Genomic DNA, 27,473 nt, shown 5'->3' on the forward strand with positions numbered 1-27,473 from the left:
AGGATTGCCCAATCTGAAATTCGGTTGACGAACCACCTACTGTAGCAACTCCGGCCGTATGTTCACCCAGAGCCTCCAAGTTTAACGTCGAGAAGTGTGGAGGGTAATGCTGTGTGCCGGAACTTGAAGGACCTTCTTGTGCTTGTGGATTGGCACCGGTGTCATCGTCGCTGTCCCCAAAATACAAATTTACAGGCTCCTCGCCAGAGTCATCGTCCCGCATTGCATTCTCTACTCGATCAGGTACCCCGATTTCTTGATGTTCATCATCTGTGGCACGACCTGATTCCCCCAGAAATGCCTGTTGCAGGACCCCTTCATTAGGGGAACGTGCAGTTGGAACTGCAACCGCTGGTACCAGATCAGCCGCAAAAGAAGGAGAGGCAACCTGCGGAACAGAAAACCGGTTTGCTGGCGCCGAGCAAGACGCACCGCCAGCGGCAGTCGAGCTATGAACAGGATTCGATGCCCCAGAACTATCCAGAGTTGCCTCCAACTTCGCATACAACTCGTGTATTCTGAGCTCAGGAAAACTCCTCACGCAATGAAATAGAACCCTAATATCTTCGTCAGTCCCTAACACGAATGTATCATACATCACACCGCTGGAAACTACAGCGATGGGAATCTTGTAGAAGATCTTCTTCACAACCTTGCTCCCAAAAACTCCAAGCTTCTGCAAGATGGTGCTCTTCAAATCTGACAAACTGTTTGACGAACTAACAAATACACTCAACGGTTCTCTATCAGTGAACTTCACACCATATTTTTTGCTTTTTTTAATTTTTCCAGAGCAATGCACTAAGACAAGAACACTCTCTCCCTCACTTGACATTGTGATAATGATCTCCTCAGCAACTTCATTCTCACTCGAATATATATAGATTTTCATTATACATAAACCGTGCTAGGTTACAAGGTTTTATGATCATTGAATGCCCTTCATAAACCGTGGTTGCCAGCCACGGTTTATGCTTTTTCTTCTTCATAAACCGTGGCTACCACCAGCGGTTTCTGCTTTTCATTAATAAAGTGTAAACCGTGGCTGCCTACCACGGTTTACATTGTGCATTTCCAACTCATAAAACCTTGCTGCCTCCCACGGTTTATGTGCATTTGGAATCCGTGGTTGGCTCCCACGGTTTCTATATAAATTGATTCAACGCAAAATGGTAACCAAATTCCAAATGTTGTAATTTGGTAAAGCTTTCATCCAATCATTTTATTTTGGAAAATTGCCCATAATTGTTAATTATTTTTTTTCCCAATTTTTTAAAGGATAAAATAAGGTACGAAGTGAAGTCATATTTCACGCGTGGGTTTAAACCACGTCGGCAAAAAGGAGAGAACGCGGGAAGGGTGGACACGTGCTGGCACGTGTCTTGTCAGAGAGTGTGAGTTAGGCTGAAATTTTGTTAGAAAGAAGAAATAAGCGAAAATGAAAGCACTACAAATATGTAACTCGTTGCGGTGGCCACCACCATTGATCGACACGTAAACCCTCCTTTCCTTTTTCTCACTTTTCGTCTAATTTGTTGTTTCTTTCACTCATCAACAACTCCCACAACCATGTAATATGACTTTCTCTTTTTTTTTTTTCCTTTTTTTTTTGGGGCCTCATGTAATATGTGCGTGTAATTTTAGTTGTGGGCGTGGCCTTATGGACATTTTTTGTTTTTACTTTTGATACAAAAGAATAATGTGCTTAAAAAATAAGAAAGATAATACTTTTCTAAAAAATATTAACTTGTCATTAAATATAAAAAAAGTAAAGTATCATTTTTGTTCCTAACGTTTGGGGTAAGTCTTATTTGTGTCTCTAACATTTAAATCGTCCTATTTATATCTTTAAAGTTTATAAAAGTGATTCAGTGTTATTCTATTATCAATTATACTAACAAATCAGATTATATTTTTCAATTATTCTCACTTAGATGTATTCATTCTCAATTATGTCTCATTTGGATGTGTTCGATTTTAATATTATACCCATTATTTGTGTTTAGATTCAATTATGTCCCTAGAAAAATGAATTATGTAAATGTTGTAGAAATTAATTTCAACATTTGATGAGCTATTTTTCGGAGTAGATCATCGATTCTATCACAGACATTTGTATTCTAACTTCAAGAAGAGATTTTTAAAACTCAAACTAAAGTGCTCATGATGTGTAATTGACGGCAGGATAACATTGAATCACTTTTACAAACGTTAGGAATACAAATAGGACGATTTAAATGTTAGGGACACAAATAGAATTTACCCCAAACATTTGGGACAAAAACGATATTTTACTCTATAAAAAAAGAGAAAATAAATTAAAATAGTCAAATTTAAAATTTTAAATCTTAAGATGATATAAAATATAATAAATAAAAAATTAAAATTTAATTAATTAACATAAAGTAAAATAATAATATATATATTTTAAATAAAATAATAATGGAATTTATTATTATTATTGTAAATTTAATTAAAAATATTAAATGTATATAAAAAAATCAGTTACTAAATAAAAAATGATATAATTGTTAAAAATAATGTGTTAAATTTTGTTTGTATAAAATTATTGTGGGTATTGAAGGAGGTAGTTTTCATGTCAAAGGATAGGGTTGTGACGTGGTTGGTCAAGGTCAATAATATATTTGGGAGAGGGGGTGTGTATATAATGCACTCGATTCTTCTTCATTGATTGGTGACGTTTTAGATTTATGTGGTACGTGGATTTGAGATGGTGAAAGAAACAAAGGGGATCGGCATGTTTTGGTTTATTGGTTGGGCATTTAATTTGGTCAAAACACATTAGTGTAAAAGAAAATAAAAAGTTAGATAGTGAAATATATAAATAAAAAATGATTTCGTCAAGTAAATTAGTTAATAATACAAAATATAAATTCTTATTTAAAAATATTTAAAACATACTGTTTTATTTGATTTTTTGTAATTTTAATAGGGTATCAAATTAAATTTATCAGAATCTCAGTTCGAACAAAAAATACGATTTTTCTAAAAAAAAATGGGTTCGACCATAAAATTACTTAATATTTATGTTAAAAAAATACTCAATAATATTAAACTATGACAAATAACATAAAAAATTACAACAAAAGAAAATAAATAAAATAAATAAAAACTTTAAATAAATAAAAAAAATAAAAATAAAATTAAAAAAATAACAATAAAATATAAAAAACAAAGAAACGAAAAAATGAATAAAAAAAATAATAAAAATAAAAATAAAAATAAATCCCAAATACTCACATATACTTACACTTTGTAATTTTCTTTAGCGTCAGGAAATCAAATGTGGATTTCTAGCTAGTTGTATATCCTTTTTTCTTTTATCAGATTTTTTTTCCTCACTAAATTTTACTAAAAGATACTTTTTATGAGACATTATCTACATAAACTCGAATTATTGTTTTGTTAAAGTTCTGTGGTTTGTTAAAAGATATCTTTTAAGGTTTTTTGTTGTTATTTAATCAACCTTTGCAAATCTTCTTCCTTGTACTTTCTGCTTCGTTCTTTTTTAATGTCGAATTTTCACCCAATATCCAAAAAAATGACGAGTTAATATTTATAAAAGAAATTGATAAATACCTGAAAAACCCTATGTTAAATGTTGTTAAGGGGTGAATGGAAGAGAAAATTTGTCCAATAAGGAAAATAAATTTGTCACTTTTAAATTAGTATATAATAAACTACTTTATCTCTGTCTAGAAACAAGACTTTATGGCACTTAAATTAAAATTACAAATTAAAAAAAAAAATGCACGTGTTGGGGTTTGGTGTGTGGCTTTTGTGAATCATATGATACATGGCGGTGGTGTTTTGACAAGTATACCAAAAATTAAGATCGATTTATAAAGTTGACAAATTAATATGAAAATGTTGAAGATTTGTTAGTATACTATACAAGTGTGAAGTGTGGTCAATATATAGAGGGTGTGTCACATTTATGCACTTTTGACATTATTATTTATCATCTCAAGTTGATATACACAGATATACATGAGAAAAATAGGGCTCGTTCCACGTGCACATTAATTAATCCGATGAGAGATAGAGTTCGAAAGTTCGGTTTTTGTGAGGAAAAAAAAATCAAAAATAAAAAAAATGACAACAATGATGAGGGTTGAGACAACGATTTCTCTTTGGGCACCTACCACTACATGCTATACTCTACTAATTTCTTCGAAGTAGATGATAAATATTGACATTTAAATTTGCATATACTATTAATGTGATAGCGTCAAAGCTTGATTAATATATAAGGTGTTAAAATTCAAATTTTGCTTCTCTTTCTCTTTCTAATTTTGTTCATATTCACATCAATCCCGTTACCGTACCCTTTTCTTGCATGCTTCCTTTAACTTGACTAGTATTAGAATTGAAGAAAAATCAAACGGTCAATTTTGACGAGGATTATATATATTGTTGCATTTCTAACCTTTACCATAGAGCTTGGTCAATTCTATGTTCAATCACATTTTCCTTGATATTATTCTCGTATAAAAAATTTCAACTATGTTACAAATATATTAAAATCAGTAAAATACATATTAAAATATAAAATATATATTACAAATAAATTAAATAATGTCTATATTTATACCCATATATATTAACTAATTTTAGTGACTAACTATTTTTGGTTATTAGCGGCCACCAGCCATCATCAAATTTAAAGTGGATTTTGAATTCAAGATTTAATCTCATGCTAAGTGTGTGTGAGTTTCATTATTACATTTCTCTTTTGGTGTCTTCAAATGAAATGTGTGATATTTATTAGTATACTTATATGTATAAATGTCTTCAATATTCAGATTTTTTTTTTAATTATTTCGCAATAAACTTGAATAATAGTCCTTTCGAAATTCAAAGATGGGATGGTCGTGTCAAACTTTAATAAGATTTTGATATACACAGAAAGTAAAGATAGACTTTTATAATATAACTGAATATTTTTATCAATATATAGTTAATCAGAAATATTTAAAAATATTAACTAAAAAATAATATAAGTTGTTAAACAAAAACTATTAAATTATTCAAAAATATTAGTCAATATAAATTAAAATTTTTGTTTTTAACTTTTTTATTTTTAAACTAGTATTTTTACCCGTAATAATTTTATGGGAATATAAATTTTTTAAAATTATGGTTCATTTTGTCCTGACAATATAGATTATGCATGGCACAAAAGATTTATAAAATCAATCTATTTTTATAAAAAAAGTCGTAGGTTGACAAAAGTCTCGACTAAGAAGACTAAGGTCTATGTAAATAAAAAATCAAATAATAAAATTTTTAGTTATTATTTTTATATGAAAAGTCTAATTTAACGTGTATACTTTTACATTTAATTAGGTGTTAAGTCTGTTGCACAAATAGAAATAATTAATTTTATATTTGTTATTTAAAAATAATATTTTTCTCTCTGTATATAAAAATATAATTAGATATTAGCAGAAAAAATTATATTGATAGTTATAAAATTAACTCAAAAATAATTTTTTTTAAACAATTGAATCTTAATTCTAACTTTTAATTGTAACATTAGTATTTTTTTAAAATTATATGTAATAAATATTTGAAAGAAGAGAAATAAAAATATAGATTAAAAAGATAAGCGGTAAAAATTTAAAACTAACTAAAAAAACTAAAAAAATATGGATGTAATAATAATATTTTTTATTTTAATTATATTATTTTGTTAATTTTATTTTCTGTAGAATAGAAAAGTAGAAAAAAATAGAGAATGAGAGAAAATAGAGAAAAAGATAAAGATAAAGAATGAGAGTGAGGGTTTGTTAATTTTGTAAGAAAAATTTTATTTTAATTGTAATAAAAAATATCGGATAACATATTTTGATTTGTCAAATTACTAATATAAAATATAAATTATATATAGAGTAAAAATGGTAGAGAGAAATAGAAAAATGGAGAGAGGTAGATGAGAAGAGAATTTATTAATTTTGGAGGAAGATATTTTCTCTCAATTTTAATAAGAAAGTGTCATATAACACATTTGGTTATTATATATGATACATAATATAGGTATATTTCAATTACAATTTCAATTTTAATATTTCAATTTTAATTTTAATGCAATTAAAGAATGTTATGTTGCACATTTTGATTGTTAAATTTATACTTAGCCATTAATAATGATATATAAAAGAGATAGAGTGGTTGAAGAAATGAGAGAGATAGAGAAAGGAAAAGGGAGGAGGGAAAGACTTTTTAATTTTAGAGGAAAAGATTTGATTTTAATTGCAATGAGGGAGTGACATGTGGCACATTTTGGTTGTAAAATTAGTAGAAATGAAAAAAAAATTCTTTAATTTTGGAGGGAAAGATTTGATTTCAATTGTAATGAGTGAATGATATGTGACACATTTTAGTTGTAAAATTAGTAAGGAGAAGAAAAAAATTCCTTAATTTTAGAAGAAAATATTTAATTTTAATTACAATGAGAAAGTAGCATCTAACAAGTTATAAAATTAGTAACATAGATAAGTAAGGTTAAATAATTAAATTTTTAATTTATATTACTTTTTTTAAAATTATTTTACTTTTTTATATTTTAGATTTTAAATCATAAATTTTTAATCTAACATCTTAAACTATAAATACTAAATCTTAAAATTAATTAATATTAACTAATTAAAATTTGATTTTCTATACTTTCTTAATTTTTCATCAATGATAAAGTGTGAAAACAAAAAATTTTGGAAACCTAAATTATAGATTTAATAACAAGTAAACAAAATGAGTTGACTACGACCACTTCATTTTTCAGACTTTTGATCTCTCTCATAAATAACGTACATTTCACTCATGCAAGCTGCAACTACATAATTAAAGCAAGTGATTACAAAAAGAATAATGTTTGAGAGACAAACAAAAATTCATTCAAAACTGTTTAAATTTACTTTATATAATATTTATTAATTATCACTATAATAATAAATATTAAATAAAAAATTAGATTTTCTTTTTAATATTATCGTTACCGAAAAAGTACGTGATTGAACACTAACTAAGAACACAGTTTTTATTTTAATTTTTTGAGAAAAAGATAAATAAATTTTTAACTTTTTATTCTACGAATATTTTTGTCTTTAACCATTTGAAAATACTTTTAAATTCTTGACCTCTTTAAAAATTGGATATATACATCCCTATCTGTTCATATGAATTCATCAAATCCAACAAAAATGTCTAACATAATTCTCATTGTGTTGACCTAACCATTACAAATACACACATGAAATGGAAGTTTTTAAACCGAGACAAATTAGTCCCTCATTCCACAAAACAGTGCCGTTTCATAAGCACTCAAACAAGCATCACAAGGCCTCGGCAACAATGGCGTGGCAACTTTTGCATTGGAAACAAAAGCCTCGTCTTCTTCCTCTTTCTTCTTCTCGTGATCTAAATCGATCAAATCTCTGCCAAACTCCAACCTTTGCAGCTCCATAAGCTTCTCGACCAAACCCTCCTTAAGCATGACCTCCACCACTTCCTTCTTTCCAAATTACCTAATCTCAAGCACACAATCCATTCTGAAAACCCTTATTTCCAACTTCTCGCAATCCAAAAACTCAATGATATTCGGAATCTCACCATTAAATTCAATCTCATCCATAAATGGTGACTTGATTTACCTGATCAGAGAACATAGAGCCTCAATCAAACGCAACAAGCCCATACACACTAGAGCTCAAATGGTAGGACCTATGAGAATTTGCCCGATGAACACATCCTTGTTGAGGGATTGGAGCACTTAGCGTCAAAGATGGTCATAGAACCCCTTTTGACTTCTTTAGAGTCATAGAAAGGCTTCGCCTTTGTTACCTCTTCTGCTATTTTTGACTACTGTATACGACGGTAAAAGCATATGAAAAATAGAACAAAACTTAGAACAAGAAGCAGAACAACAACCCCAATTACAACACTAACAACCACCCATTTTTGAATTTCTAGAGTTACCGCTTGGTGAAATAGTCTCCACCGGTGGCGGCGGCGGAGACTCCGGCGGCTATATTTTGAGAGGAACAGAAATTGAGTAAAGTAGTAGACAATCAAAGTTTCAGAAAGCTCATTTGCATCCAAAACGGAGGGAGTGGATGCTCTTGTGATCGATCCATACTTGGATTTTGGACTCAATGGAGTTGGCGAGCTTGGAAACGGAGTGAGTGGAGAGTGTCGTGGGGAGAGGAAGGAAAAGAGGGAGTGAGAGCGGTGGTGGAAAGTGGTGGAATTTTGAAGGAACAGAAAGAGTGAGAGTTTGAAAGTAAGCTTGTTTGAGTGCTTATGAAACAGCACCGTTTTGTACGTAATTTGTTTCATTTTAAAAATTTTCACTCCACTTATATATCCGTAACGGTTAGATAAGTACAACGAGAGTTACGTCAAATTTTTTTGTTGGATCTTACGAATTTATATAAACAGAAAAATGTATATGTCCAATTTTTAAAGAGATAAAAACTTAAAAGTATTTTTAAATAATTAAAAACAAAAATATAATCAAAAGACATTTATTTTTTTTAAGTAAGTCCCAAATATACGCATTTATTTTATTTACTTAACTAAGCTACAAATTTTGGATTTAGATTTCTCTTCCTATTAAAAGAAGATAAAAGAAGAAGGAGAAGCAGCAGCCCTGATATTGAAAGTAGATTGCCGCTTACAAATATTATCTGCTGTGTCCCATTTCCGAAGACATCATTCACAAAAATGCAGGGTATATTCTGAACAACCCTAGGGAATGTTCTTTATGGAGTTATATTAAAAAAATGTATAAATAAATTTAACATGCGTGTGGCAATTTATAAACAATATTAATATTTGAAGTTACATTGTTTAGTCACATAATTAATACACATACACACGCTTTCATTTGATTCTAACTATAGAATTATTTAAAGGCATAAAGTTGACGGAGCTATCATATAAAGCACTTAATTCTTTCTCTGGCTAGAAATGGCACACATGCACATACATGTTTTTTTTAAGGTAGGAAATCTATGCTGAAAACCAGGTAGAAATTAAATCAAAACTAGCTAGAGATGGAGTAATATTTGACTTTCTTTAAATTTTATTTAATGTTGACATATATATACATTATTATTTAAAATTATTAAAATTTATATTTAAATTAAAACCGAATAGAGCGGATAAACATTATCTCACACATACACATACATACGTATGATTTAAAGTATTTTAATTTTAAATAAATGGACTACTATAACGTGTTAATCTTTCTCTACAGCAATAATACTTCATGAGGGGAAAAAATCCTTTAAATCCGTTGACAAATAAAACATTTATAATTTTTTTTATTATCCTAACACACTTATAAATTTATATGTATAATTAATTAAATGAATAATACTACATATACATCAAAATTGTCCATCAAAATTACCTACCAATATAAAATACATGTTAAAATATAAATACATATTAAAAATAAATTAAATCATATATATATTTATACACAAATATATTGGTGACTGATTTTAGTATACAAATAATATTTTTATAATTAAATAATTAAAGGTTTAATCAGGTTAGTTACTTATGATGGTGCACGCAGTTAACATATAATATATGTGAAGATAACAAGTATTATAAATGTAAATCTTACACTTATGTTGATTTAAACAAATTAGTTATCGTGTATAAAAATATGTACATATTTAACATTCACGAATTTTTTTATATTATATTATTATAAATAAATTTAATTATTTTTTTATTGTAGGTTTGATTATTATTCTATTTGATTAATTATGTTAGTAATAGATTATTTAATTAAAAAATATGAGAATTAATATGTATAAATATACATAAATATATTGTAACTGATTTTTAATTTATATAAAATATTTGTCTTTTAAAAAGTATTCCCTAATCCCTAACCATGATGATTAAAGTTAAGATAGATATTATTACATATGGTGTCTGAATGCATAGTATATGGGACAAAATAAAAATTAGTTAAGCAAAGTTGTATATGTATGTGTAAAGGGATGCATAAGACACATACTGATTAGCTGTAACATATCTTTGTGTATTTTGTTGGCGCCTAACAAATGAACATCAATTTGGTTGCTCGCCAAACCTTATTAATCAGTGCACGCACGAGCTCAATTCCATTCTTTATTTCATTCTTTAATTCTCTCTTTATTTATTTATTTTTCTGTTTATGGCTTGTAATCCAGAACGAAACTGAAAATTTGGTTTGGTTCCTTACTCGCAAAGTCGATAATCCAAATGGGAAAGGAAGCAACAAAACAAGCACACATGACTTTGTTTCTTTTTCATTGATACATACAAGTTGGCATTCATGCGGCACATTCGGACATTATTATTATTATTGTTATTATTAATAAGTACAATTTCAGTCACTATAATTTTAGTCGAAAATTAAAATTATTTTTAATATTTTTTTTGTCCAAAATTGTTTCTGACATTAAATTTGATTTTAAAATTATCCTTTACTTAAATCTTAAATTTCTAATCAAATTATCCTTAAAAATTATAAAATTAAAAAAAAAGGAAAGCATAGAGAGAGAATCACAACTAGAAAAAAAAGGAGAAAAAAAACATGGCGGCGTCTGAATCTTTCTTGCATCGCCGCCTCGCTGCTGCTCCCTCTGCTGTGTTAGAGAGAGAGAGAGAGAGAGAGACGGGAAATAACGGCGGTTCTTGGAATGATTTGCGGCGGTTTCAAACCGCCACGAAACGGGATTCTAGCGGTTTGTTAAGTGTCGCCTATTAGGGGGTGGTTATATGATTTTGCGGCGGTTATCAGGAACCACTGGCACAATTGTCGCAAAACCAAGGATTAGCGTCGCAATGTTTAGCGGCGGTTTAAAACCACCGCGATCTGAAAATCTGTGATCCACACGAAATGTTCGGCGGTTTGAAACCGCCGCTGTTTAATGGCCACGGTTTAAAGACTAATGCATTTACCGGCGGTTTGAAAATGTTCGCAACTGCCACTATTTTTCGGTTTAATGGCCGCAAAAATACTGTTTTGTACACTGGCAATCCATGCTGTTTTTTATTTCAATGTACATTTGTTTTCGTTTTTTTTAATCGTTCTTAATATTAGTAAGTTAAATTATTTAAAATCCCGAAAAATAATTGGAAGGTAAACGACAATAGCAAAACCATTAATTTAATTAATATAATTATCCGAATATCAACAAAGTGTACTCCTTACTAAGAGTTACATAATCAACAAAATAAAAGTGTATATCTGAAAGAAGAAAATGTTCCACAATCCTAAGATCTACTTTCTATTCTGTCCCTCCAACGCACTCATCCATGCGGCGACGTCTGATGGCAGCTTCCTACCTTGCTCTTGAGTAGACATATCAAAGCACTCTCCATTGCCTGCATCTTGACCTTCCCAGCTGCTACTTCATCCTCCACTGCCTGTCTTTTGGTCTTCTCGACTGCTACTTCATCCTCCACTGCCTGTCTTTTGGTCTTCTCAGCTGCTACTTCATCCTCCACTGCCTTCCTTTTCAATTTTTCTACTGCCAACTCTGCTTGTAGTTCAAGCAGTACCCTTTGGGTCTCCTCCCTTTCAAAACCATTGCTCGGCTGATGGGAATTCATACCGAAGACTTGACTAGAAGTCGGCCCCAACTCCATGCCACGCACCCTACCCGGGCGCTCTTTTCCGAGAGCTTGAGCAAGCGAATCATTCTGGGATAACAGTCTAGAAGATTCATCGCGTTGCTCAATAGCCTCAATTCTTTCCTACACACATAGATAAGCAATTATAAGCATTTATTAGCTAGTCGCTAACCGCACATACTTCCAATAAAATTTTAAAAACTAAAACTTAGGAGAAACTACTTCTCGATTCTGAACACATTACTTACTCCAATAGCGCGAGCTGCATCATGGATATAGGAGCCATTAGTTCTTTTGTGCGTTAAGAGATACAACTCTCCTCTACTAACTATCCTCCCTTGTCGTTCCGACTGTACTAATAATGATGACAAAGTGAATAAGTAGAGGAACAGATAGTTCAAAAACATTCCCAAAATTAGATTACCTCTTCTTCTCTAAGCCTTGCCACGATTCTCGGAATTTTTCTTACACTTCTCCTGTCATGCCATCAAATTAAGAGTTACTAGACACTAGTTCTGATGAACTCAATGTGACATAAATGGACTTTGTCTGTTATGAAACAAAACTATATTACATGTGTCTCTTCGCTATTGCGATAAACGAGAAATCATCTCCAATGGTCCGCAGTAATTCCATCTGGACGGTTTTCAATATTTTCTTCAAGTGAAAGTTCTGGGTCATAGCAGTGATGGTATAATCTGTTCCTCGTTTCCTTCCAAGCCCTTCCTAGCATTTTGAATATTATACGCTTGATAATTCTTCTACTATCTTCTTCAAAATGAAACATTTCCTGCAACATTAAAATTAAGCTTAGTGTTCAAATTATAAGTTTCGAATGGTACGAAGAATTAAAAATAACATTTTACCTTTACACATTCATTATAGACCTTGTCCCTGGTGCGAACCTTTCTCCAGTCCTTCTCGCAGATTGAGAATTTGGTGTAGTCAGATCCTAACAGTCTCATAACGCCGCTCAGTAGACCTGCTTCCTCCCCAACTGGTTGCAGTGCACTATTAAACCTGAGTACGACCTTTCTTCCGTTAGGTGGCTTCATAGCTTCCTTCGCACTCAGTTTGACCTGTTTGATTGTTCCATCGGATTCTATAAAACATATTAATTCTTAGTTAGTTACCATTGAAGCCAAGCTATAAAGACATCATAGGAAAATAGGGCAATGAAAATTAGAATTAAATAAATTCTCTTATACCAAGTATTTTAACATCCCAAAATTCTATAGTCTTGCGTCCCTTGCGCTTCTGAGCATCCGATGCAGCAAAAAGGTTATCAACATGTTGGTCAAAAGAATCTACCTCATCTGCCTCTGGGTCTATGTCTTCGGCGTCCGGCTCCGAGTTCAGAACATCATTCGTGGAAGCCTGTGGAGCATGTAGTGGTTCGCTTTGGGGCGGACGAAAGGGGCGTAAAGACGAGGATGCGGGGGCACCACTGCCATTAGGCGGCGGAATTGGGCAATCTGCTCTCTGCGAAGTTGAGGCCGCAGTAAATCCTACTTGAGGCTGCTGACATGCTGTGTCTACACGGGCTTTCTTCGTGAAACGACCTACCCTTGGCATCTTTTCTAACTGCATTCGGATCAAAACAATGTGATAATATTTAATATATAGATAATAATATGTATTAACATGCAAAAATGACACTGGTATGCCCCAGTTAATATTAATTGAACTCGGGTACTTATGGCATATTGATACTAAACAATTTATAAAATGAGACCGAAGACCGCAGTTAATAGTGATAATAGATAATTTAATATATAATATATACAAATACATGAAGACAATTCATTTTCAATTCTCCTAGCTTGTTACTCAACAAGTAATTGATGTCAATTTGTTTCCACTCGAAGCTACAAGCACAAGTGGACAATATATTCTTGCTTTGTAAAATCCCTATCTCATAAATATATAATAATATATATGTGTGTAAAAATGCTGATGAAATGAACGTTAATAAATTAAAGCCTACATTTGATGCACTTTTGTGGAAACTTGTTCATTAGAACCAGATAGGAAGCAATTCTATATCTCATTATATATTTCTGAAAAAATTCTAAGGCCTATATAGACTACAGCATCATCATCAAAGCACAAAATACTACAACCCAAAAAGTTAAATTAAAAAAAAAAAACTCATTCTACGAATTATTAATTATGTTTGAGGATAATGTAAATTTAGCTATATATATCTAGCCATAATAAGAAATAAACTTAATATGTACTCCTCAAAAATCATTGAAAAAGAATAAAAAATACCCCGTCTGCCTCCCTTTACTTCAACAAACAAATATGGTTTATCATGAGTAACATTGGTTGTAGGAAATAAAGAACATTAAAATAATACACCACACCTCAACCAAACACTTGATTATTCAAAATAATTTTAGCATCTTTTAATAAAATATACAACGAATAGTTCCTTTCTCAAAATGTCATTCATGGAGAGTACATGAGTAAATGGATTAGGAGAGTACATAATGCCTAGAATCATCATAATAAACTGCATGGTTGGAGGAAAATTTTGGGCATTAGAAAAATATCATGTTTAGTCATAATAATTGCTAATAATGTGCAGTAGAATGTCTAATACTACTTCTTCTAACTTTGAGAAAAGACAATTAATTTGACCCAAAATATATACTCATGGATACATAACAAAAGTACAAAGTAATTGATACATAGCAAACAATATTTGGTAATTAGAATCCTAATTCTTGTATATAATACTCCATACCCATTCTTATTAGTTTAAATCACCTCCCCTGTATTTGATGGTTACTAAATTCTGAAAGATTGAAAATTTTTCCCTTTTTCAAGGTTTAGTTTAAATCATCTCCCCTGTATTTGATGGTTACTAAATTCTGAAAGATTGAAAATTTTTCTCTTTTCCAAGGTCTAGTTGTTCGTGGCATCATCACCAAGCATTAGATATTTTTTAGCATGAAAAAAAAAACAATTAAAGGATCCTATATGGTAAGTGGGGAATGGGAGACTTGAGAATCATGATAAATTGGTTTAGCATTATTAGTATTGACTGAGAAAATACTAAACGCAGTCCAACTGAGAATAAAAAACGCAGGCAAATGCATTATCAGCAACAATATTCAAATATAACAGTGAGAAAATAAAAAAGACATTCAAACTGAGACCTAATACCCAACTCAGACTCCACCATTAACAGACTCATGCTCCTCATCAACAAAAGCCACTCCCAATTTACAAATTAACTCAGCTAACCACATTAGAAGAAACTTGCATGTCAACTTTAAACTCATTATTGGCCTCTTTTTCAAACACTAAACATGCAACATAGAACAGAGTGTCCAGTGGTGCTTACCCGCAAGTGAATGACTGGATTGACGGTGAGAGTGGAACCACCGGGCTTCGGGCAGAGCAAGAAGGGGCTCCAGGACAATGGAGCACCGCAGAGACAGTCGTGGAGGAGCAGAACCACCGAGACGCACCTCCTCGACCAAATTCACTGTCAAGTGAACCATCACTGTGAAGAAAGAAGGAGGAAAAATCATCTCCATGCGACATAGAGTATGAACCACGTGATTCTGAAGGAGAGGAATTTCTTGAGGGTCTATGGATTTGCAGCATAATCGGTGAAAAAAGGATGACAAATCTGCCAGGACAGAAGACACTGGAGCAGGCAATGCATTTCTTAACGCGATTGGAAGTAGATATTCCATTAGAATGTGACAGTCGTGGCTTTTCATGCCCGACAACTTGCGCTGTCGTAAGTCCACACAGCGGGAAATGTTGCTAGAGTATACATCTGGAAAGACGACGTTCTTGATAGCCCTTAGAAAGAGCTCCTTCTGTGGATTGGTCATAGTAAAGATGGCGGACGGGTACTTTTCGTCGTCCCGTGGCCACAAATCATGCTTGATTCCCATTGACTGGAGGTCTCTTCGAGCTTTAATGTGGTCTTTAGACTTACCTTTCTCGTTCATTATGGTGAAAACTATGTTATCGCACACATTATTCTCTATGTGCATGACATCAAGGTTGTGACGCAATCCATTGTTCTCCCAATATGGCAGCTCAAAGAATATACTCATCTTCTTCCAAGGAGTCTCGTCTTGCACGGCAGTTTGCTGTCCGCGTGTCCTTTTCTCCGTAACCGATTACACCTTGCCAAGTTGGACATGCATACCCTCTAACTGCTGGACAATGTCTCCACCAGAGACTTTGATAGGTGGACCTCTATCCTCTATCTTTCCATCAAAGGAGAACCGGTCTTTTCTGTATTTGTGGTCATGATTCAGAAAGCGACGATAACCCATGAAACACCATTTCTGGATGTGTGTGAGCCGGTTAGTTTTAGCATCCAAATTACACGCAGGACAGGCTCTCCCACCGTACGTGTTCCACCCAGATAAGTTGCCTAGGCCTGGAAAATCACTGATTGTCCACATCAACGCAGCATACATCTTGAAGGTTTTTTTCTCAACTGCATCATAAGTTTCAACACCCCTCCATAATTGCTTCAACTCAGTGATCAACGGCTCTAGGTACACATCTATGTCATTTCCAGGCATTTTAGGACCAGCAATAATCATAGAGAGGATAAACGAAGTGGGTTTCATGCAAATCCAGGGCGGCATGTTATACGGGATAAGAACCACGAGCCAAATTGAGTACTTCGAGCTCATGTTCCCAAAAGGGTTAAAGCCATCGCTAGCTAATGCTAGGCGAACACTGTGTGGATCACGAGAGAAGTCGGGATATCGTATGTCAAATGACTTCCATACCTCGGCGTCCCTTGGATGCCTATACATACCATCAGAGTTAGGACCTCTCTTATGCCATAGCATGTCAACGGCTGTCTTACTAGACATATATAACCTCTGCAATCGTGGAATAAGGGGGAAGTAACAAAGAATCTTCGCCACCTGTGGTTTGCCATTCTTCTTAACAACCATCTTGATCCTCACCCTAGAGTTCTTCTTAGTCTTATGCTTCCATCTCGATGTCCCACACTGCTTGCATTTGGTCAACTCTTGGTCGTTGCCTTGGTATAGCATGCAGTTATTTGGACATGCATCTATATTCTTGTACGCGAGACCTAGTTTTCTTATGACTTTCTTGGCATCGTGCACAATGGATGGGATCCAGGCATGCTCAAAGGCGTCCGCGAGCAACTCCAAAATCATTCCAAAGGCCTTATCGCTCACTCCGCACATAGACTTTATGTGATAGAGCCTCACCAAGAAAGACAACTTAGAGAACTTTGAACATCCTGGGTATAACTCCTGCTCTCTGGTGAAAGTTGTGGGTCTCTCGACTAGGTTCATTGTATAAGTAGGGCAACTCATCCATAGCGCCGCCGGCATGTTCATTCCCTGAGTCTTCTTCGTGGCCGGGAAGTCCTGAGAAGTTGAATGCCTCGTGGACCATATCAAGCATCGGGGCGTTAAAATTTTGTTTAGATTGATCTTCTTGTCCATCACAAGAGCTCTCGACCCCGCGTCTCTCACCGTGATGGATCCAAAATGTGTAGCTAGACGGGAAAGGGTTTATCACCAAATGATCGAACGCATCCTTTCTATTTTGTAAGAGGCGGAACCCACACTTCGAACATGGACAACGTATCATCCCATCGGATGATGCATTGGCAAATGCAAAATCAAGGAATCTGGTCAAACCGTTCCTATATTCTGCACCAACTCGTGATTTTGAAATTCAACTCTTATCGATATCTAGTTTAATGAAAAGAATGGAACGACGACAAATCGTAAAATAAAGTCAGACCACGAGAAAAAAGTGAGTAATTAACACTTGATATAGAATGGGCGATTGACTGTTAAACCGAATAATAAAGCACACATTTACTAGCATACAGGATAATACACATTTACCAGAAAAATGGGAGAAATTTGCTTACTCATTGAAAAATGCTGCACTTTCAAAAAAAATTACTAGAAGAAAGAAACTCTGGGTCCGATGCCAAATATTTGAAATGGAAAATAAAATGCCTTCCTTAAAAAAGAAAAAGAAAAAGAGGAATATTATATTAATCTGAGAAATAACAAAATGAGAAATTAATATAGTATTATAATATAATGTATGAGTTGGCGAACTCACCAATATAAAAATGGAAAGGGGTAAATCAAAATGGTAAAAGTGATGATATGGAGGATAGTTTTATGCTTGAAAAAATCCAAAATGAAAGTATCAAACTGACCCAATAATTATATCACATAAGAACACAAGATATATGTTAAAAGGGAAAACAATAAAAGGAAAAAGGTCAAACAATGATCCAGAGTTTACGACACTAACAACGACATATGGATCTTAGCATTCAAGGGTGATAACTAATAACTGACTTGCTTGTCTGCTCTTTTAGCTCTAAGTTCTTCCACAACCTCTAAAGCACGAATCTTGAGATCTGTCTTTTCATCATGGTATACATGTATCAAAATATAACATCTCATATAACTCCATGCTCATCAAAAGGGGAATATAAAAATATCAAGCGTACACAAATGTTCAAATCCTAAACACTACAAATGTTTTTTAAAGTCTCATAACCAGCTTTGGTGAAAGGAATAAACCCTTTCAACTGATGCGGTTTTACATGTAATTAAGATTGAAAATATATGTTATGAATAGATGTAGGCTGCATAGCCATATTAAACAGGATGAAGGTAAATAAAGTTTCATAAACAAACCTCCTAAATATATCACCAAGAATGAACTGGCAAATGACACCTTGGCAATAAAATAAACTTGTTTCGTCCAATAACTATGTGGAATTACTAAAAGCAATTCAATTAGGCAAACCTGGAAAGAAAAAAAGCTACCACAGGGAGGCCAGGTACGAGTAAGATCACAAACACAAAACAAAACAGTAAATTGATACCAAATCAAGAAGAAAAGGATTAATGTGGACCAATTTGAATTACAACCTCACTAATGAGTCAATCACTAAAAATATCACTAATGAGTCAATCACTAAAAATATAACATCTCATATAACTCCATGCTCATCAAAATAATGAAGACAGAGCATCTTCCTCATTGATAATACCTGTCACAGTTGCAGGTACAGGAATACACCCCAAGTAAATTATTTCAGAGTTCCGAGATACCCGCTCGTCAGAGAACCTGATTCAATGCAAACAAATTAAGTTAAGACAAAGTCAGAATTTAACTCCGAGAATTAGAGGAAACATTGAACAATGATAACCAAGATATTGATAAGCTGATGAGAGATCTTAAGATTAAAACCATGGAAAAGAAACATTCAAAACAGATTCTCGAAAAGATGTTACTAAGCTGGTAAATGATCTAGAAAAGAAAAATGCAGAACTCTTAACAAAGAAGCAAGAATTAGAAACATTCGAAAGAGATAATCGAAATAATGATGAAGACTATTCAGAGTCTTATTAATCAACACTATAAATAATTTCATTAATACTATGTCAGTTGTTCTACTTTGATTTTAAAAGATAATGTTCTATTGTGATTAGCTCAAATTAAAACTCATATAAAAATTTTGAATAAAAAAGAAATTGATTCGATCCTGATGTTATTCCAAAATTATCGCCGATTGATAACGTGAACAGAATACCAACCAATCATTCATATATCTCCAGCCACCATCACAAATAATCGAAATAAATAAATATTATATCATAATTAAATCGAAATTTATGACATTTGCGAATCTATGAAATTAACTCCCAAGCTAAGAGTAATCATCTTCCACAACAATGTGCAGAGATTACAAGATCAGACTTTCGGGGAATGAAAAATGAAAAAGTAAAATAAAAGAAAATATGAAAGTGCATGAGACTTGATAAGAAAGAAAGCAATCACAGGTTCTACGCAATGCAAGCAGGTTATTTCAGCATTTAACTAGGAAATCAACTAACTCCTAATAACACTACTAATGCTTCTTCTTCATCATCAAGTCATAACCTAACACCTAAAATTCAATCTGAGTGTTAAATAGAAGAAAAATTTGGCCAAAATTAATCAAAGAACGTTGTTCAAACCAAAATTTAGAAAGCACAAAGATTAAATTGATGCAAGAATAAGTTTCTCAACAGCCCCAAAACTTAAATTGGGACGAGGGAGAGGAATATACGACTGAGAGGGGAGTCTATTGCAATCGGCAACGCGAAGCAGGGCCAAAGGGGAGAAGGCTACCAAGGATGACACAGGGACGGATGGCTTGGGATGACGCCGACGACGTCACACACATGCACGGCAGAAAGAGAAGACTCGGACGACCCCTTCTATTTCACCTTCGTGCAGGGGAGCGTCACGGCTGAGGGAGGAGCCTGGTGACCGGAACAACGATGAAACGGACTCAGTTGGATCTGACAGACGGAAGGGTAAGGACGACGAGGAAGGAGACCAGTGATTGCTATACCTTGGCTCTGACGAAGGATTCTCGCGCCAAATACTTGAAGGTTATGGCGCAAAATAATTTTGGTCTGGGTATTTTAGTAAGGCAAAACCCCCTTCCCCCCCCCAAAGTTATTTGCTGCGGTGAGGGCCCAATACCGCCTCGTGTTAATTTATTTGGAGCGGGGGTTAATTACGCAAAGGGAATCGCAACAAATCAGCCAATTTGAGGCTGTTGGGGACAATGGCCAGCAATTTGAGATTGCTAAGTCCCGCGCCTCTTGTAGTGTGATGACGCTATTGAGGGAGGACACCACCACTGTTGTCATTTCTGGTCTGACGAAAACAGAGAAAGAAAAGGAGTAGGAAGACGCGATCGTTGAGATAGAGAGAGGAGAAGCTCGCAGCCCGTGCTTCATTCTTGTTCTGCCATTGGCACCACTGCTACTAGAGTTCACTACTAAAAAAAGTAGCTACTGAATTTCTTGTAAAATAATCTCTGATAATTTTATTATTATTATTATTATTATTATTATTATTATTATTATTATTATTATTATTATTATTATTATTATTATTATTGAGTGACTATATATATATATATATACTTTTTATATTATAAATACATACATAAAAATTTAATGAATAAATTTATTATTATTTTTGTCCAAAAATACAAAAAATTATGGTACAATATTATTGTGCAATTAATAATAATAATAATTTTATTTTACTGTTTTTTTGAACGAAGGACCACCATGGGAAGTTCATGACCACTAAGGTGGTTTTGGGATGGTTTCAGAGAGGAATTAAGTGAAAAAACATAAAGTATCAAATTAATTTCATACACTATGTAAGACCCAAAACTTTTGAAAAGTCTTATTATGATCAAGTCTCAAATCATATAGTTATTTATAGCCTTAATTTCGGAAATCATTTTATTAAAGATAATTAAGGCAAGTTGTGATTTATTGAATTTGAGACAAGTTATGATTTATTATCCAATTTTACAACTATTGGATTATTTTCTATATTCAAATTATAAAGTTGGTAGTTGCGAAATAATAAGGATTTCTATATGATTTGGATTAAATAATTAATATTTTAAATATTAATACTACTATTTTGGAAAATGAAGAAATTGAGTATATTATTTTTAATTATTTGGTTGGGACATTTTATTGAAAATAATTTATGAAATTGATGAGCAAATAGTATTTTTATACATTATTATTAATGGATTAGAATTTATTTCTAATTACTATAATATCCCTATTTTTATTTGAAATTACCAAAATGCCCCTAACCCTAATTTTTGAAAGAGAAACCCTAACCCTAAAACCCTAACCCGGTAACCCATTTCTTCCCCCCACAACCCAGCACACACAAACACTCCCTAATACTACAGCAGCAGCGGCTGCAACGTGAAAGGGGGAAACAGGGGAGGGGTTTACGGAAGCAGCTTGAGAGAGGAGGAAAGGCGGCGCGGTGGACGCCACTGCCACCGTCGCCGCCGCTGCTAACAAGGAGGGGAGAGAGCTGTGAGGGCCGAGGAAGGAGAAGGAGAGAAAGACCCGCGCCGGCATGCGGGCTTCACCGTCGCCATCGCGCCGTCGCCTGGCCGAGGGAGAAGACCGTCGCGCCTCACTGCCTCGCCACCGCCGAACTCGCGCGCAGAGAGAGAAGATGCACGAGAGGGAGCCACCGCGGGGAAGCCATCACCGCCTGTCACCGTCGCCGAGCGTGGGGCCTTCGCCGTTCTCCTCGTTGCCGACCAGCTTGTCGTATCACTGCTGACGCGCCGTCACCGCGCCGTCATCCTCGTCACAGAGCCAGCCGCCGCCGAGCTTCCACAGCCGTCGCATTTCACCGCGGTTGAGGGCGTCTCCACCACCGCACCTTGGCCGACGGTGCTGCCAAACTGCTGCTCTGCGGTGCTTAGCTGGAGCTTCTGTTACTATTGTCGGAAACCTGTGGTGGCCGAAAAGCACCACTGTTATTGCTGCCGAAGGAGGAAGAAACCGTGTTACAGTTCTGGCCGCCAGGAGCAGTCTTGTGGCCACCGGAAACACCGCTTGGGATGCCGCTACATGGCTCAGTCACTTCTCCTTAGTTGCGGTAAGAGTTACATTTTCGGAACCCTTGAAAATCTGCACTGTTATAATTGGGTAGAAATCCTAAGGTTTTGATAACATAGGGCTGAGTTCGAGTCATTGCCTATCGCGGTTAGAGCTGTTGTTGCTGTTACGAGTAGCTGGAGCTGAGGCTGCCTCCGCCGCTGGAGAACGCTCTGCCGGTAAGGGTTTTAATTGTAGTTTCTGTCCTTTTTGAATTCCAGGAATACTATAGTCGCTGCGTGTTGGTTTCAGATGTCGTAATCGGAATTTGTCGCCGTTGCCGCTTGAGGTGGCTGCCGGGCTGTTGCCGAGTGGGCCCGGAGACCGCCGCTATTTCGGTTCAGCCGTCCTTTCTTAGTTTTGGTAAGTAATTATGTTTCGAAAGCCTTACGTTAGTGTCCCGTACGTGTATTAAAGCCTTTACGGTATTAATGTCCTTAGAATTTGGTAACTGAGGTTGCTTGTGGTAATTTAGAGCTGTTTACACTGCAGCGAAACGTGTGGGGCTGTGCTTTGAAGCTGCCTTTGATCTCGGGTTGAAACGGAAAGGACTCTGTGACGCGTTTGAGTTATAGAATTTGCGTTTGAGGTAGGGGCGCTTTCCAAAAACTGTGTTTCATGTATTGGAATTATTACATATGGATACTGGTGCGAGATATTGTGTATTTGGTGATTGTATCTGCCTTATGTACTATTTGATTGACTCGAATGACTATGGATGTTGGTTTGGCTGAATTGTGGTGCGGCTTTGTGAAATGTAATGTCTGAAATTGATTCTTTAAAGATTTGGAATATGAGTTTAATCCGTTGAGGATTAGTTTGAATTGAGTCAATTATTTTGATGATGTGAAAGATAGAATATTCTTGAAAGTCAGCCTGGGTCGCTTTAATTGATTTGGTTTTGATAAATGATTTAATGCTGCACCGATTCTTTAAAGCTTTGAAAATGAGTTAAATCGGTTGATATTGAGTTGATTTTGAAATGGTTTTCTTGAGATATGCCACTGAGGCAACTATTGGATTTAGTTTGCTTTTGAATTGATTTCTGGTTTTGAGCTGTTGAAAAGGAAGGAGAAACGGTTTAGTTGGGACCCGAACCGGGTGGCAAAAGTCCAAGTTTTAGGGGAGGTGCTGCCGAAATTTCTGCAAAATCCTAGTCGTGTTTGAAAAGTTATTTAAAAAAATGGCTGGATTTGGGAAATTGTATTATGTGATTTATTAAGAGAATAATTATGTTTTCAAGCTTAATTTATTTAATGAACTTTATGCGTTGAGTTCGGCCCATTTAGAAATGAACTATTTTTACCGTTTGAATCACTGAAGGAAAGAATGATGCTCTACTATTGATTTCAATATAAAAAGGGTCTTTTAGTGATTTCAAAGGAATCTGGACTTTTGATTGAGTAATTAAGCTTGAGGCATTTTGGAAGAGTTATAAAAATGGGTTCCAAAAAGAAACCTGAAAGTGGTTTGATTCAAATGAACCGGTTCTGTTTCAAATGAGTTGATTTTTGGACCGGGTTGGAACTTGTGATTTTGTATGGTCGGTTTCATAATAAATTCAGTTTTATTTACTTGGACCGAGAATCTATGATTTTAAGGAATTGATATAAGCTGACCTTCCCTAAAGACTTGGGACTCTGCCGAGAAACTTTGTTATAAAATCCCATTGTTGAATGGATGATTTTGAGTGTCTCCAAAAAGAATCTTTAACTTGCCATGGTTATGGAAGTTTGGAAAGAGGATGCCGAGAGTGGCATTGTTTTCAAAGGGAAATTTACCTTGAGTAAAAGTGGCTTATGAGCCTAAAATGATTTGAGAAATGAGATCTTTAAAGCCAAGGCTGAAAAGAGTTGAAACTCGATTTCAAAGTGAAATGAATTTGAGGAAATGATTTATGGCTTAAATGCCGACTTTATGAATTTAATGATGTTGAATGGTGGAAGTGCTGTTTTGTTGTGAGCCGGAATGGCTGTGTATGATTATACATATTGGTTGGTTTTGGATTGAACCGTGAGCCGGAATGGCTGTGTATGATATGAATATTGGCTGGTTCTGGACTGAACCGTGAGCCGGATGGCTGAGATGGATGTTGATCCATGGATGAGATTGAATGCATGTTTATGCTGAATCATTGATAAATATGAATGTTGCACTTCCACTATCTGAGATACGAGTTTCCCTGGGTAGTAGCAGTGGCTAGCCACCACGTGCTCCAGGTCGAGACTTGATACTCTGTTGACCCTATGTCGTAAGTGTGGCCGGGCACTGTGAAAGGCCCGGATGAGCTCGCCCCCATAAATATTCACCAGTGATGGTGATGGATAAATATTCACCAGTAAGGGTGATGGATATGGATCATGATTATGATCAAGTTTATGATGAGTATAACTCGAGTTGGGGATGCACGACAGAGGGACAGTCCAATGGTTAGCTACCAGGACTTGTCGGGTTGGCTCTATAACCGACAGATGATATCATCAGCCACTAGGGACAGGCATGCATCATATGCATTTGTGTGACATTGGTTGGGTGTGCATATTATACTTGGTTTGCCTATGTGATTAATTGCTAACTGTTCTACTTGTAATAACTGTTTGTTTGTGCTTGAACTTCCTTCTTGTGTTTGCATCTGGGACTCTGTTGGATTGTGATGATTGGTTGATGGTTGGATTGTTTGGGCCTAGGGCCGTGGTTGGAATGAGCTGAACCGATGGTTGATTCCGGTTTGTGTTTCTGGTTTGGAATAAAATATGAAAGGCTATTTTGGTTCAGTATAGATAAACCGTTTTGAAAGACTTTTGAGTTTTTTGAGAATTGAACTGTTCCTCTTTCAAAAAAGATTTTCGATTTCTCTTTTACTGTAAATCGTTGTTTTTGAAAAGAGGCATAAGACGGTTATTAATCACTGGTACGGTTTATCTTTATGTATCCTATTACAGTAATTCCCAAAAACCCTCTACTGAGAACCCTTTCGAGGATGATGTTCTCACCCCCTTACATTTTTCCCCTTTCAGGATATGGGCGCAGAAGTTACGAAGAGCTTATTTAATTGTTGTTGTGATGCTCTGTATTGTTTTGGTTATGGTTTACTGCACCCTCGCCTTTATCTTGATATAATCTGTAAGAGGGATAGGAATTGTATTGAATTATGTTTGTAATATTATTTATATATATTTATGTATATATATATGGATGTACTCTGTATGAGTTGTTGTAAGTTGAATGGTATTTATGGATGTACGTCATCGAACGAAAGTATCTTTGGGAGCGGTATTGCGGTTTAAAGTTTTAAACAGGCTCATATTTTTAGTATTAAATAATATAAAGTCGTCGTAATGTCCGAACTATCAGAGTCGCGCAGCCGGAAGTGTGAGCTTTGGTAGTTAGGGTATTACATTATGGTATCAGAGCAGTTCTTCCTGTAGAGCCTGAGGAATGGACTGACTATGCTTCAGTTGCATACTCTAAGCGTTTGTCATGTATTAGGTCTTGTTGAATGACGAGAATTAGAGCTTTATGCACATGACGGTCTATTGATTAACGCTGTTAGTCTTGCGTTGCATAATTCCTGATATTAAGTTTGGCCGGCTTAATATTAGTGAATTATGTATATGAAAGCACTAATGGGTTATCATAGGCGATATACGAGTTTTGAGTAAAGCGAATCGCGGGTGTTGGGAACGTTGAAAACTATTTCTCGAGGCTATTCAGTTGTGTGTCTTGAATTCTGTTCGAGTCGACCTATTCCTTCATGTCCTAATTTGAAGTTCTTGTTTTCTAATCCTTTTGAAAAGTAGTTTGATTTTTCAACTTTATTCCTCTATTCATATGCATTCTTGTTTGATCTTAATTGCATATGCTTGTTTGGAATCCTTGTTGCGTCTATCTTCCTCTGTTTGAGTTCTTCTTGATTCAAGTATTCTTTGATATAGCTTTGAATTTGTCTTAATGCGCTATGCCCTTTTAACTTCGGGTTCTGAGTCCATTCTTTGAGAAATTGTTGATTTAGTTTTTCTCTTACTTGACAGTGATCACAGCCAATTTTGAGATTTTATAAATTGCTGTTGATTAGATATATACTTTTCTATATATGAGACTTTGAGATTATTTATACAGTTTAACAACTATTTCTTTCTAATACCTCGCCTGTACTTTTACTAGTTTACGGAATTGCACTTACTTTAAAAGTAAATTTGACTTTCTAGTAATTTTACAATAGTTCCAATGTACATCTTCATTTGATTATATATTTGAGGTATTCTTCAAAATTCTGGAAAGAAAGGGGATTTCTCGCTTTTATCCCGGTTGAGTTTCATTTGATAAACTTTACTTAATTCATTTTTATTTGAGTTTGATTTAGCATACTACATGGTTTATGCTATTGTTGTTCTTTTGAAAATGTTGGACTCATAGCTTTCTTCTTATGATCAGACTCGCTCCTTCTTAAGCTTTTCACCTCTATGAATGTCATACGTGATTCTGTTTTTAACTAATCTTTTACATCTTGTGAAATTACCATTGATCTTGGTTTGTCCTCTCTTGTGAATCTCATTCGTATGTGAGCCAGATTGATTCGTTTTAAATTAGTGCATTGTTTATTCTCTCATTTTCTCTACAAGAATTTTTAGTTAAAGATTTACCTTTGAGAAATTACTAATGATTAAGTTGTCTTTTCCTATGACTTTTGTATTTTTTTTTTGGATCAATTGAAAGCTTGTTTGATGACTCATGCCTAGTGAATCTTGTTTGGACTACTTTGGTTTAAGATCCTTTCTTGCAAGGCTGGACTCCTTTTTAGTACATCTTAAACTTCTTGAATGTTCTTCTGAGATGGTGATTTCAAGAACACTTTTGGAGTCTTGTTTTGAACCTTTTAAAGAAGTTTTGAATTCTCCTTGACGAAATATTAAACGGAATTTACTTTCTGTTGTTTGATTGAGATTAAAACCATTGTCCAATTTTGACGAAATTAATTTAAAGTTGGCATGCGCCATTTTAAATGAAGTTTTGGAAAGCTTCCTTGTTTAGTGGAAACCGGTTTGTTTGTAACACACCACTTACTTCCTTACCAGATTGTGTGCAAATTTTTACCTTGGAGTTTCTTTTCTAAAAGGAGTTTAATTTTCTCTTTCATCCTTGCTACGGATGTTATACACGCTTGTTTGAATATGAACTTTGAGAATTTTTGAACAAGCCTTTGATTTCTCTCCCGAGTTTTATGAACTGCTTCTGGTTAAGTTGTGCATCTAATTATCTTTCTAAAATATTTGAAGAAATATTTTAGCCTTTAGCCAAACCCGT

General features: G+C 34.4%; 1 protein-coding gene across 1 annotated transcript; it reads right to left on the minus strand.

Moving 5' to 3' along the window:
* Positions 1–15,818: 15,818 nt before the first annotated feature.
* Positions 15,819–17,027, minus strand: LOC112769758 (uncharacterized). The gene has a single exon (XM_025814230.1). The coding sequence runs from the start codon at positions 17,025–17,027 to the stop codon at positions 15,819–15,821; it is 1,209 nt and encodes a 402-aa protein (XP_025670015.1).
* Positions 17,028–27,473: the final 10,446 nt, after the last annotated feature.

The sequence above is a fragment of the Arachis hypogaea genome, chromosome 18 (assembly GCF_003086295.3).
Source record: "Arachis hypogaea cultivar Tifrunner chromosome 18, arahy.Tifrunner.gnm2.J5K5, whole genome shotgun sequence".
Classification (NCBI taxonomy): domain Eukaryota; kingdom Viridiplantae; phylum Streptophyta; class Magnoliopsida; order Fabales; family Fabaceae; genus Arachis; species Arachis hypogaea.

What these genes read in the sequence shown, in the direction of transcription:
- LOC112769758 (XM_025814230.1), bottom strand. Translation starts at nt 17,027, where the DNA reads ATGCCGGCGGCGCTATGGATGAGTTGCCCTACTTATACAATGAACCTA.